Raw genomic sequence first — 14,122 nt, 5'->3', positions numbered from 1 at the left:
TGTTACGCCTGCCAACATCACACTTCAGACAATGCCTGCACCAAGTCCTATGGTCAATGTGCATTCGCACACTCCAACAACCCAGTCTACCACTGATTCTGCCCCTACTGACCAGAGCGGTGTTAGCCACTCTGGCTCCGCTCCACCTTCTAAAAAGAGGAAGAAGGGTGCTCTGGCACGACAGGCTGAAATCCCAGGCACGGCTACACACTCTGGTACCTCAAGGAAGCCTTGCTTCAATGATTCGGAACTTGATGCACTTGTGAGCTATGTGTTGGCACATAGCCACGAAATGGTGGTTACTGCAGGGTCCAAGACCACACCTGGTCAACGTAAGGCACACTGGCAGACCATCGCTGACCACATAAGTGCCCTTGGATTTGTGAGGCGCTCAGCTGATGATTGCTACAAGCGGTAGAACGACCTGAAACGCAGAGCAAAGAACAAGCTGGCCTCAAATCATGCCACTACTCTGGTGACTGGCGGTGGGTCTCCACAAGAGGACAACAAACTCACTGAACAGGAGTCTGTTGCTGGGACCTTCGTCACAGAGGAACAGATCCGAGGTGTGGGAGAACTACCCGATTATGACACATTGTCCGGTGAGTGCCCATGCGTGTGTGTGTAATGCATGTGTATGTTGTTTGGGTGACGGGTTCTGATTGAGTGGCAGGTGAGGGTGTGTGTGTGACTGAGCAGTATGGGTCACCCATGTGCTTCATCCAAAACATTCTGCGGCCTTGAATTTGGGTGCGACACCATCCCTTCTGCCCACAGTAGTAATTTAGTGCGACATTACAGCAGTTGCCCTTGAGGTGGCATCATGCAACAACATTGTTTGTATTTTTCAGTGTTATTTCAGGCTGATTGTTTCAATTCTCCCACTTTTGTAACACATTCCTCAGCCCTATTGTGACATATGTGACATGTTTCTGTCATTGAAGAACCCCACATTGGCCCACATGTGTCACCTTGGTAGTTGAATGATTTGACCATTCAGGCTGAATGAGTATTGTCCTGATCACATGATGTTTTTGGGCCTGTTTGAATGTGGAACATGCTAGTTGTTTCCTGTCATGTTGAAGTGCACAACCATTGATGAGTACATGGCCCTGCAATCACTGTATTTTTGTACACTGGATGTGTTGCAGTGTGTGGCACATGGCGTATCTTTTCACACTATGTGGCATTTTTCATCTCTTCATGTCTATCTCACATAGATGGGTGACAGTACTCATTCACTGACATATGGATGTTCTTGTGGAATGTACCATGGCTATGGTACATGCCATCTGTGTGATGGCATGTGTCATTTATGTGTATAGGACATGCCACTCACAGGCCAATGTGTGATGGCAGCGCTACCCAGCATGCAGCAATTGTGTTGCCCTTCCATCTTGGTGTCCTCAGTGTCTGACTTTTGACCCCCCTTCCAACTCTGTGACAGTGCATGCATGGGAGGGTTATAGTCATGTGGGACATGTGTAAATCATGTACTGGTTCTGTAGCTTGTCAGGCCTATTTGTGTGCTATAGTGCTAATGCCCGTTTCCATTTTTTGTCTTTCATGTTTTTGCAGGGGATGACGCACTTGATGCTGTTGAGGTTGAGGAGATGGTGCAGACCCAGGAGGAACCTGAGGCACAACTGGCCACCAGTGGGGGACGTGGTGTAGTGGTGGGTGAGAACCCACTCTTGCTGCAGACGATTCTGTCAAGGGGTGTCTCTGGGTGCACCTCCCCAGACCTCTATTCAGGTGCTGATTCGGATGATAAGACCTATGTGGCGTCGCAGGTAAGTGTTTCTGGAAGGGGTTCTGTTCTGTCCAACCCACCTGCACCAGGGGTAGAACCCTCTATGGGGATGTCAGTGTTGGTTAGTCAGCCTTTGGCGGTTATGAGTGCAGGGTCACACTCATAACATCTGATCCTGTTCCTGGGCCAGCAGATCAGAGGGGGAATGCAGTCCTGCAGCCTCAAACAGTGCCGGCACAGCAAGGCGCATATCGCATTGCCCCAAACAGGTGTGGTGCCCGCCGACGTGGTGGCCGTACGCCACTAAGCAATACCGCATGGAAAGAATCCATGTACGGTATGGCAACCCAACATGCAGCATCAGTTGAGATGATGGCTCAAGCAATGGAGTGGGTGGCCACTTCCATTGTCCCCTCTGAAAAGCAGATGGAGCAACTACAGCAGGCAACAGACTCCATTTGCCAATCACACAGGGAGGACATGTTGGCGTCCAACAGGGACAGACGGGCGGCACTGGAGATGCCTCAGGTGGCGTGGTGGGGTTCCGAATTGGCGTCATCATTAGTGGGGTTGTGACATTACTCAATATCTGGCATGCATGCATGTGCTGTGGCATTTATACTCACCAAGCAGCCATGTATCGCCATGACGCCCAGCTTCTAGGTCCCGGTTTAGGGTTGACATTCTGTAAATGAAACTGTCGTGGGTGGACCCTGGATAGTTGGCATATACTGAGGTGATGATTCCGTTGGCATCACATACTACCTGCACGTTGATGGAATGCCAGTGCTTGCGGTTTCTATAGATGTGCTCTGATGCCCTGGGGGGACGTAGAGCCACATGGGTGCAATCCATGGCACCTAGGACTTTGGGGAATTGTGCCACCCCGTAGATATCCTGGACGGCAGCCTGCCTTTCTGCACGTGTTCTGGGCAGGTATATGTGCCTGCGGACTGATGGGCGTGCAGACATGATGGCCAAGACCTGGTGTAGGCAGCGTGACTGCGTGGCCTGTGACAACCCCCCACTATGGCACTTGTCCGCTGAAATGATCTGGTGGCCAAAAAGTGCAGTACATTGAGGACCTTCTCCAGGGGGCTGAGTGCGGGTGATGTGAGGTCATCCTCCCACTCACTGACCAGGTCGAGTATTATGTGAGGTGGAAACCACATCACCTTCAGGCAAAAACTCAAAACCTGGTTATTCAAAAGACAATAATAACCACAAAGGGACACCATAGCAATAACATCACTGACCAGAAAGAAATACACACAGGAACACGGGCACAGATAACAGGAGAAATATCTTAGAGGATCAGAACACCACACCACCACGCCTCCCTCTCCAACCATGGATCAACTAAGCGAAGGATGCACAACCAACTGACAGACTAAGGAACACCACCACACGCAATCACGCACAAAGGAAACTCAGACAGGTAAACCACCAAATCCCTAGTAATTACAACTACTTGCCCACCCTATAGCAACTTGTGATGCGGCCCTTGGTCTTTTAAGTACTGATGTATCATGAACTAGGTTTTTCTTGTAGTGCATATTTTTATCTTTTTATTGTATATAATGTAAAAGGCTTGTTTCACTAGCCTGCAAAATCTTTGCAGTTATTCCGAACCTTATCCCCAATTTGTTCGACTTAATCAAGCTGAGTCGAACCCTCGTTGTTTGAACTGGTGTGCCTCTGATCCACGCAGGTGAGACCATCCGTAGTTGCAATACCTGCCATTTGATTGAAATACCCAACACATGATGACACAGCACTTGGCTGTTCGATGGCAAAAAATAGCATATCATGTGAGAACCTGGAATGACAAAGGGCTTCCTACCCTGATGTGACTAACTGGGCATATGATAGCAATACCCGACTAGACAGAAAATCATGTCCCAATGCACAAGTCAAAAAGGCTTTTTTTTTTAAAGAGGGTGTGGTAGAAAAGGATGCACCTTTACCTCTTAACATAGCTAAAACAAATTATCCTCTTGCTGTTATCCCTCAGCATCGGCTCTGTGATTAACACTGTAAATGTTTACAGGTTATAATTGAAAATGTTTACCATTTTATTCCAAAAGTAAACAGCACATACATTCTTACAATTACACAATAAAAGAAATAAAAAAAGGAAAAAGAGCATGTTTTATATACAAGACTAACATTTATTCTAACATCATAAATGTTTACGTGAAAACAACAAAATGGCCTTGTGTTCTAAAGACTATTTAACACAGTGATCCCCAATGTGTAGCTCGGGAGCAACATGTTTCTCGTGGCCCCCTAAATTGTTGCTTGCCAGTTGCTCTGGGCCATAATGTGGCGGTCTAGAAGGTGGTGCTGAAGGGATGAGACCTAAGTAGCAGTATATTTTTTATTGTTTACATTTGTACAGCGCCCAAGGGCATCAGGGTACTGTTGCAACCTGTTACATTTATACATATTGAAGAAAATTGAGATTGATGAGGGGGTCAAGTATGAGGGTAAGCCTGATTAGGCGAAGAGTCAGGTTTTGAGGCCTCTCCGAAAGGGCCAATAGGATGTCTCTGCTCTCGGTTCGGGTGAAAGGGAGTTCCAAAGTTTAGCTGTGACTGATGGAAAACATAGAATTTTTGTCTATGGCATCTTTAGGCAGTTGGCATAACTTGTCCTTACTGGTCTTGTGGACATGGCTCTCTCAATCTTCTGGCATAAGTATTTTTGTGTGATGGGGAGGGCTTTGAAAAGTAGCCGTTCCCGGATAGGTAGTCAGTGGACTTTTTTCCTGGTGTCAAGAGATGTGGTCTTTTAGATATATTCAGAGCTGCCTGGAGGGAAAGTTTTGTATGACTGAGTTTATCCAGGTTATGTTGCGAGGTACTAGCGAGGAGGACGTTACCATAGTAGAGTCTTGCTCCAATGATGGCTCTAGCAATGGTTAGGCAGCTTGCTGGGGAGAGGAAGTGTCTGGCTGCGTTAATAATTTTCGTAGTCGGCCGAGGGGGTGATTGCGTTCACCTGCTTGGTGGAGTAGAGAGTAGCATCCAGATGAGCTCCCAGGGTTTTTACTGAGGTGGGTATTGGAATCTGGATATCGATGAGGAAGGAGGTGAATTCCCCTCGTAGCTTTTCAAGTAGGCAGGGTGAGCCCACAAGTAGAATCTGTTTTCTCATCCTTGAGGCATATGTGGTTGGTGTCCATTCAGGTGTGGATGGTGGAGTAGATTTTGTTGTTGGTTAGGGTGTCCTCTAGGTGGGAGCCAGATAGGGGGAGGAGGACTTGGGTGTCGTCAGCGTAATTAGTGTACGAGATGCCCAGGGAGTCTAGGAGGTCAAAGAGGGGCTTGGTGAAGATATTGTATAGGGATGGGGAGACGCAGGATCCTTGTGGGACTCCCAAAGTAATGGGGATGAGGGAGAGCTGTCCGTGTCTGAAAAAACTCATGGACCTGTTGGTAAGGAAGGAGTTGATCCAGGATGTGGCTTCTGGCGATAAGTTGGCAGATGAGGTCAGGTGGTGCTATGGTCGACCAGGTCAAAGACTGCTGAGAGGTCCAGGAGCAGGATGATAGCTAGTTTGTCTTCATCTTCATTGTTAGGTCGAGGAGGGCTGATTCAGTGCCATGCCCTGGCCGAAGACTGGACTGGCATGTTCCTATAATATGGTGGGTTTCTAAGTAGGCCTGAATTTGAATGTATGCTGCCCTATCTAGGATCTTGAGTAAGAATGGTAGTGTGGTAATCGGGCGGTAGTTGTACAGGGAAAGAGGGTAAAGTGAGGGTTTCTTTACAAGTGCGAGTACCCACTATTCCTTTAGGCTATTTGGGACTAGGCTAGAGGCGAAGGAGGTGTTGATAAATCTGGTTAGGAATGGGACTATAGTTTCTGAGCAGTCTTTGATGATCATGGCTGGGCATACATCCCCTTTGCATCTTGTTGGTTTGAGTGTTTTGAGTATCTTTGCCGTTTCCTTAGTGGTTATATTTCTGAATTTAGAGGTTGGTAGGAATGATACAACCTAGTGGCAGTGGGCTAGTTGGTAGGGTTGGTTGCTGCTTGTTTCTTGGCAATTTTGAGTTGCAGGGATGTAATTTTGGCACACATTGCATCCCAGATGCTGCTACACCAGGTTTCGTCCTTGATAAGGGTATTGGGCGGGGCATACAGGGTTTCTAATTCTCTGAGAAGTTTAAACGCATTAGATAGCCTTAGTATAGCTAGGACAGAGTCCTGGACTGTTCGAGAATGTTGGCGAATGAGCCTCCTGCAGTTCCAGTTAACTTATTTTCGAAGATGCAAGATTGAGTTTGTTGCCACCATGCAAATTATTTTTCAGTAAATTTCCTTACTTATTATTGCAGTTCATTGTTAAAACCCTATCATCGTCAGATACTTTGCCCAGCTGACAAACAGATTAATGAGCAGAATAAATGCACCATGTTCCCATGTTTTTGTCCTGGAGAACATGGTCATATTTTGTGCCTTTGTACAGCTAGTAGGAGGATAATGGACAAATAAGTGGCATTCATACTCCACTTTCCTCTATTAAATCATTTGCATGCACTGCTTTTTGCACAAGTGAAGTTTGTGTTTGATGCCACCATGTACTGTAATTATCTGTAATATTACTTTTATTGTCACCTCTATTTATCACAAAGTGTACCAGTGAAACAATAGTCATTGTTTGATATTCTGTCCATCTGGCATGTGGATAATAGGCTGATAAGGCAAATGCATAGCACATTTTTCACAATTAATTTGCCATTTATTGAACTCCAATTAAGTTACTGTTAATACATACAAATTAACATGCCAATTAATCAATCTGACTACCTAGTTAACACCACCACACCCCTATATGAAGTGGTTGTCAAATGCTCATGCTTATTACAATTATATTAAACATAGCTTCCATGCATGTCCACGCTTACGCCAAACACTGGAACCACGACAAATGAACAGAGATTGAGATTGAACCAAATATTCATTTACCCTCATTTTGTAGGCACGCTTTGTGCTTCCTCATGCACACCTTCATTTATTGAGGGTTGGGTAAATGCAAACGTACCATTAGCATCAGCCTCCTGCATTTTGGAGATTTTGTTTCATAGGTTTCTCCTTGCCGTTTTATAGGTGTACATAAGTCTGCATATAAAGCTAAAGACGGCAGCTCATGTATTTTTTGGACAACTACCTCTATCCCCATCGGACAAGTTCTGAGCTGACATAATGTGCCAAAATTAGTTATATCCCAGCCCCTATCTAAATGGACAGGGCCTTACAATCCCCCATTCCAAAAGAATTATTCTTTACCAGGGGAGGCTGTAATCACAATTACATTGATTTGCAGAAAATCCTAGATGCGCTTTTAAAAAATAAGTAACAAAATCTTAATTGGTCCGACACCTTCAAATTGAACACCCTCAATTCTGCTCATAATGTGCTACCAGGCATACCTGGAGGGAGGCCTGCTATTTGGCACAGGAGTTTATTTTGCAACCCCCTCCAGGCTATGACAGTTCAAAGCATCACAGTTTCTGCTGCCATCAGAAATCATGGAATATACATTTGCCTTATATACCTCCAGCAGGGTTCGAAATTGAGGCGAGCTGGGAGCTATTTAGCTCCTGCTTATAGCCCAGAAGAGCCTGGGTAGCTTGTCATCAACAGCTGCCAAGAGCAACTTTTGGCTCCACTGGTCAAATGATGGCAAACAAACACACGCAAGTGAATGTAAGCTTTTGGGACAATCTAAAAATAAACATTAGGACACATCTATACTGCTTTTAAAGCAAAAGGGGTCGAAAGTAAGGCTTCCGGTTTTATGATATTTATTTTTCTGCCATTTCTGTCTGTATTTATTCACATTTATTTTTTTGTCACATAAAAAGATCATTCTCAACCAGTAATTTTCTGCATTTATTCTAATAAAAAAAATGCATTTTAAGATTTAAATTGTTCCATTATTTGATCATATTCCGCTTCACTTTTCATGTTCCTCATTGTTTTTTTTACTATTGTTAAAATTATTGTTATTAATAATGTTGAATGAATTTGGAAAAGTACACTTGTGTGATAATTTTGAAAAGTTGATTTGTTCAGCTGTATCAAAAATAAAAAAATAATAAAAAAATAAAAATGCATTTATTAAACACACACATTCAGCCATATAGGAAAGAAATGCTAGCTCAATTTTTTCCATAACAACAAATAGTTGCTTCTGTGACATATATGCTGTCAGCAATTAGAAGAATTTCAATGCTATTTTTATACAGCTTTTACTCTCTCCATGCCGCCAATCTGCAATGCAATTGGCCTGCGATTTATGAGTGGCATCATAAAGAACCAGACAAAGACCAATTTTTCGTTTTTTTTTCTCCATTTTTATAAATAAATACAAACAGAAAGCAGACCAATTTCCGTCTGTATTTATGTGTAAAAATCAGTAAAAATGGATAACTGGAAGCCTTAGTCATGATGGCCAAAATTATAGGTTTCCAGCTTATGTGGAAGTCAGATTTGCGGAATGCTATGTACTAACTCCTTGTTCCCCAATGGTATCCCCTGGTCACTGATAAATGCTGGATACCCAGGAGCTGCTTTTAGCCCCAGCTTATCCAAACTTAATTTCGAACCCTGTCCAATCTAAATGCCCCAGACTTTAAATAACATTTTAAAAAGCATTTTGAACCTTAATTATGCCCTTTCAGGTGTCTTCTTAAAACGATTGACCCAAGCACCGCTCGTTGAGAAGAGCAGGCTCAAATAAATTTGAGACTACCTCCTCATCATATTTCATTTCAAACGTTAGCTCCCAACATAGTCATTTGTGTATAGCAGGCACTGTAGAAGACCTGCCGGCATTAAGTCCAAAATGCCTGTCATCAGCATAAAGAAGCATGCTATAAAATGTATCGGTTCCATGTGTTAAAAATCGCAGCAAAAATGGCCATGGACACAAAATATCATGGCAAAAAGGCTGTGGTTTTGCTGCTGCAATCCATGTAAAGGATGCTAGGGATAACCCTGCAACCCCTGGACCCATTATACCATTTCAGGAGAGGGGGACACTCCCATAGCCCCCACTTCCCTTAAATGGTGTGGGGTACACCTTCAACCACAGCATTTTTGCCGCAATTATTTGTACAGGCGACATTTATGCCGCGATTTTATCACTGCATACCAATGTATCCTTCAGAGGGTGGGTTAGCTTTCCTAAGAGAAGCACTAGAGTCAAAGTCTGAAAGGAATACATTAGGGCCAACTGACATCTCTGCTTTTCACCTTTACTGGTGGGGACAGACAATGTATAATTCCCTCAACTTGTATATCGGACATACGTTGAGATGTCTGTCTATCACATTCCAATATGATTTAATAAACAATTAGGGACCCAGTAAAATTAAATGATGCCACAAGAAGTTTCTATCAATCAAATTAAATGTTTTCTCCAAATATGAAAAAGCCACAAATAATCGCTGCCCCATAATCTTACCGTATTTCTCCATGATGGTTCTCAGAGGGAAGCAGTTGTCCACTCCTCTGAAACCTGCTTGGGATGGCTTCAAGATATTGTTACTTTTGAGCCTACTCCTCCAGTCTCCTCCAGTCTGAGCAACCAACATTTGGAAAATATCTTACTGCCAATGTCAAGTAAGGAAATTGACCTATAACCATGGGGCGATGATGGTGGTCCAAAGAGAGTTTAAGCCCTTTTGAAATTATAGATTTGGCCCGCATTGTACACATCCCTCATTAAATCGTGATTCCATTTTCTATTCGAGATTCTGCATCGAACCATGGGGCATCCTTTTCTATAACCTGGACCTCCTGAACTCGGGGACGACATTTTCCAATAGCACATCCCTGGATAGTTTTAACCAAAAAACAAACTGACACTTTCCTATGTGGCCTCTGAACTGTTTAACAGTTTTAAGGCAATGGGGCTCATTACAGGTCTGGTGTTAACTCTGCCGGTGCTACCGGCGGGTTTCCGCCAGACCCGTAAAAAAATCACTGGCACCTGACTGCCTGGTCTATACCAAGTCTGGTGTCCGGGAAGTCAGGCGCTGGTAATTTCGTTAATCCCCATTCCCATAGAGTCCAGTAGGACTCTATGGGAGTGGGGACCACGGAAGCACTGGGTACTGTTAACGGTGCCAGTGAATCCGTGATGGGTCTGCCTACCGAAGCCTCTGTGCCCGGCAGGGTCTGACCTGTCTGGCACGGCGACTCCAGCAGGCAGACCTGTAATATGCCGGTCTGGAAACAACGGTGCCAGTAAGGGTACCGGCACCGTTGTTTCCGGACAGGCATGGTCTGAATGAGGCCCAATATATTAATTTCTTGTGAATTGGTAGTTCTTTCCAATGCCTCCTTGTCAAGCTTAGGCATAGCCAACCCGCCCCTCAGGCTGTCAGACATCTTGGTGTCAACATGTGCCATTGATTGGGAAATTAACTCAAGTGGATAGTGATCACTCCCTGTTCAATCTGAAACAAACTTTCATAACATTCCTGAATAAACGGTCCACAATACAGTAATCAATGACTCTGAAACAGTATTACTAGTTGTGTATGCTTAGAAATGCACAATTTGCCACTAAAGATCCCAGAAACAGAAAGATCGCTGGGAGGAATCCCAAAGTACACCTCAAAATCAATGTTCCATTTGTGACCAATTTTACTGTCCAATCATCTGCACTAAATGTTATACAAATATTTTGCTCGAGAACCTGAAGCCCCTGGTAATGTTTATTTAGTTCTACAATATTTTTGAACACTTTGACTGGTCCTATCTGCCTAAAAATGTCCTACTGACCACTCCATTTCCTTAACATTTCCTGTAAACAACCACTTAATGTCAAATGAAATTAAAGGCCTTGGAAATTTACTTTACTAGAATTGCATGTGTTCTAGATAATCAAGTACTGCAAGTTAAAATGTTCTGTTAGCATTCTTAAAGTGTATTACATGTCTAATTTGTGTTGCAATCATTTTTATGCCAACTGAGCGCTGATACGTACTTTCGAAGAATGGATGTTGCTCACCATTTCATTTGATATGCACATTTTGCTCATTGCGAACAAAAGGTTGGGTTGGGGACCCCCGATTTAACACATTTAATTTAACTGGCCTTTCCCAGAGGAATGATGCTCAGATCAAATAAAAATGTGCCTACCAGGAGAAAAATGTGCCTACCAGGAGAAAAAAACACAACACCCAAAAATCAACCATAGAGGAAATGTTCCTATAATGGTAATGGCAAATTGTAAAAAGTAAGCACATTGTAAACTGAATATTTATGAAACTAATCCCTTCAAAGGAAAATTCCAATATGAGACAATTAAAAAATGTGCTAATAATGTAATGCAGTCTTGTGGAGAAACATCCTGCTTGGGATCCAAACGACAGGTGTTTGAAAGCCCTCTTTGGCACTGTTCGAATACCTGCGATTGAATTAAATGCAGCAAACTCTGACTTTGAAGTGGCAGACTCGGACCAACTGTGTGCTCCCGTGACTTGTGCCCCGATGGGTGGCCAGACGCAAGGGATGGGGCGGTGAGAGGGGGAGTGAAGGACAGCTCATGAAGATGGTCAAATGTTGGGTGATATTAAGTAGGAGGGAAGCATAACGCTGCATGAAATAACAACTCAGGCAGCTCACCTACTATTATGCGCATTTTACTTCACTGTGAATACCATTTTAAAACCCACATGAGATTTCTTTAGGCTTGCAGGACTTTGCGGCTCATTTCCGCAGTCTTCCATTCACGATGAAGAAAATAAAGCTGGAACCTTGTTCTTTTTGCTCAACATATAGCAATGTATATAATGTCTGCTTAGTTTCTTATGGAATGTATGTACTTTTTAAGGTATTGTCATAAAAAGAATGATTAAAAATCGAAAAAATTAAATTGAAACCAAACAAATACGTATATGAGGTAGAGCTGGGAGCCTAGGGGGTCAGGTGCTTAAATCGCCCACTGGGCCCAAGTCCTGGTTTCACCACTTTAGTATGTGATCCTAAGAACATTTTTTAAAGTTATTTTTATTTGTATTGACTAAAGGTGGGGGGGGTGAAACGGCAGAAGCTATTCGGTTGGCAGCTTTCGCTATGAAAAAATCCTGCTCGTGTTATGTTTTTCTAAACTCTACATTTCTTACAGAATAATAGCGACCATTCATATATTGCACCCCCTAAAATGTCTCTTGGATTACTTTAATGTCACTACCACCGATGCCCTAGAGAATATCCAAGACCAAGTCTGGTGTAAAGTTACCTACCCTGAAGTCACTTCTGATACATATGCAAAGTTACGGAGAGAGAATTGATGAGGGTTCGGTTGAATGCGTTGGGAGTGGCTGAGCGAGAGGATTATACTGGGAGGTGATGGGGAGAGAGGCAGGAGGAGGAGCAGTGTGATATTGGATTTTGTGAGGCAGACGGGGAGGTGGGAGGAGTTGTGAGCTTAAATGGAGTCAAATAATAATTAGTGGATACGGTGCACATCATCCTATAGGATGAGGAAGCGCCTGCGTGGGTCCGCCCACGCTTTCGATAATTAAGAAGAAGAAGATACATATGCAAATGTAAGATTAAAAAAAATCCTTACCGTTTACAAACGAGTTCCTCTTGCTCCCTGTCTGCTGGGACACTAAACGTGTAAAGCAAGATGAATGTCGTGCAAGAGACTACCATCAGAGCCAGGTGGTTCACAGGGCGTCCTTTCAGCCGCATTTTATCTGGGGCCCTTTGCGAGGACCCGCGGCCGCGAGATCACGCGAGAGTAGCTAGATGCCCGCGGAGGCCTCTGTTCTGGAGCAGGCGGGACTCGACGTCGAGTTGCGTTAGTGCGTCATCAACTTGAATGATTGGGGCTGCTGAATTGGCCACCCTCGTGAAATAAATAACGGCAAAATCCCACGCTTGCCCAGCGTCGCGTGCTTCCCTCCGGGATTTGGACGCCAAGGCGGGCTGGCTTTGAAAAGGTAGGGCGGGCCGTTGCGTATAATGCGCGCGAGTAGGTTCGTACCTGGTCAGGAAGTCTAGTGTGCGGCGTCAGTCAAGGAAGCTCCCTCCAGCCCCTACAACGTGCTCCAGGAAGTTGCGTTCAGCCAGAGCCTCAAGCAGAGATAATGCATACCAAGCCCTTGACGTCTACAACTGGCTCGACCGCGCGCCGTTTCAACGCTCTCCAGTTACTCGGGGTTTTCCCGGTGAATCTTTATGGGTGTGGCAGTGTCTTTTGCCACACTGAGGAGGCCTTCCAAGCTTACTTTCCCTTTACAGAGGCTAACGGTGCAAGGTTATACAGTTACTAATATCAGCGAAGGCTGAACTTTATACACAATTGAAAAGTAGGGAGGGCGCCTATAAAAGGGCAATGAGTGACGTCAGAAGCACTCCTGCAGAGAATCTTTTGTGCACACTAGACCACCACTTTTGTAGGCACTAAACCATTAAGTCACCAATGACCTATCATTGGCGGTTTTGGTTGCTACATTCTGATGGGAGGGGAGGTGCAGTGGGGTGTGGTAGTTGGCTGTGGTGGCTGGCGCACTCATTAGTGCAGCTAACTGATGGCAAGATGGGTCTGAGAGACAGATGCTGTTTGTCTCTTTGCAAGGACTTGATTTGCATCTGTTTGCTTGTGCATCTTTTTTTGAAGCCCTGCCTCTGTAGCTAACTGGGGGTGGCAGGATTTCAGAGGAGGGGCAACCCCCCTCCTAGTGACGCCACTGGATGACATCAGACTCACTAGGTAATCACTGGAGCCAGAGAGTTCTTCCCTTGTTGGCTGTCGACTTTTCAGTCACGCCTGCTTACAGATTCTAAAAACTCGACTCCTGCTGTTTATAGCATGATATCTTTTTATACAGAGCTTGATATTAAAATCAAGCGGACTTGTAGCATTATAAACAATAGGAGCTCCCACGAGCCCAACTCAATAGCACTCGTTTTGTCTGCTGTGGAAGCCTAAGTGTGCAATGGCATGATTCAAACCTGTATCCTTCATGCTGTACACAAGATTTTCTGCCAGAGGTGCCTACATATGTATCGTCTTGTTCATCACCTCAAAGAGTTTTAATGAACGATCCCCCTCTATTTTTTGCAACAACATATGCCAATCTCTGCTTTCACCTGCATCTTTGGCCGAAGACATGCACAGATATTCTTAAGAAACCCTAGACTCAGTATATGCTTTCTATGCAGACCTCCCTCGTGTGATGTTATTCTGAGCTCCTGACGATCCTAATGCTGGGTCTGTTAACACTATGTTGTCCTCTCCGTTCACCCTCACCATGTTGGTAATTCACTGCATTTTGGCCTGTTTTTCCGCGACCGACAACCCAGGCTAAGGTTTCTATCTGATCAGCAGG

The 14,122-nt window shown here is 44.4% G+C and overlaps 1 protein-coding gene across 3 annotated transcripts in view; it reads right to left on the bottom strand.

The window, feature by feature from the left end:
• The window catches only part of LOC138567222 (alpha-2,8-sialyltransferase 8E-like), a 240,291-nt gene extending 227,272 nt beyond the window's left edge, over positions 1 to 13,019 (bottom strand). The window contains exon 1 of one of the 3 annotated variants that reach the window (XM_069645211.1): positions 12,355 to 13,019. In XM_069645211.1, the coding sequence (XP_069501312.1) occupies positions 12,355 to 12,479 (125 nt within the window). In that variant the 5' untranslated portion in view covers positions 12,480 to 13,019. The remainder of the gene's footprint in view (positions 1 to 12,354) is intronic. The other 2 variants (XM_069645219.1, XM_069645227.1) reach the window with 2 other exon arrangements.
• Between the last annotated feature and the right edge of the window lie 1,103 nt (positions 13,020 to 14,122).

This window comes from Ambystoma mexicanum, chromosome 1p (genome assembly GCF_040938575.1).
Source record: "Ambystoma mexicanum isolate Mex_15411 chromosome 1p, UKY_AmexF1_1, whole genome shotgun sequence".
Classification (NCBI taxonomy): Eukaryota; Metazoa; Chordata; class Amphibia; order Caudata; family Ambystomatidae; genus Ambystoma; species Ambystoma mexicanum.
This window is presented reverse-complemented; position numbering and strand designations above follow the sequence as displayed.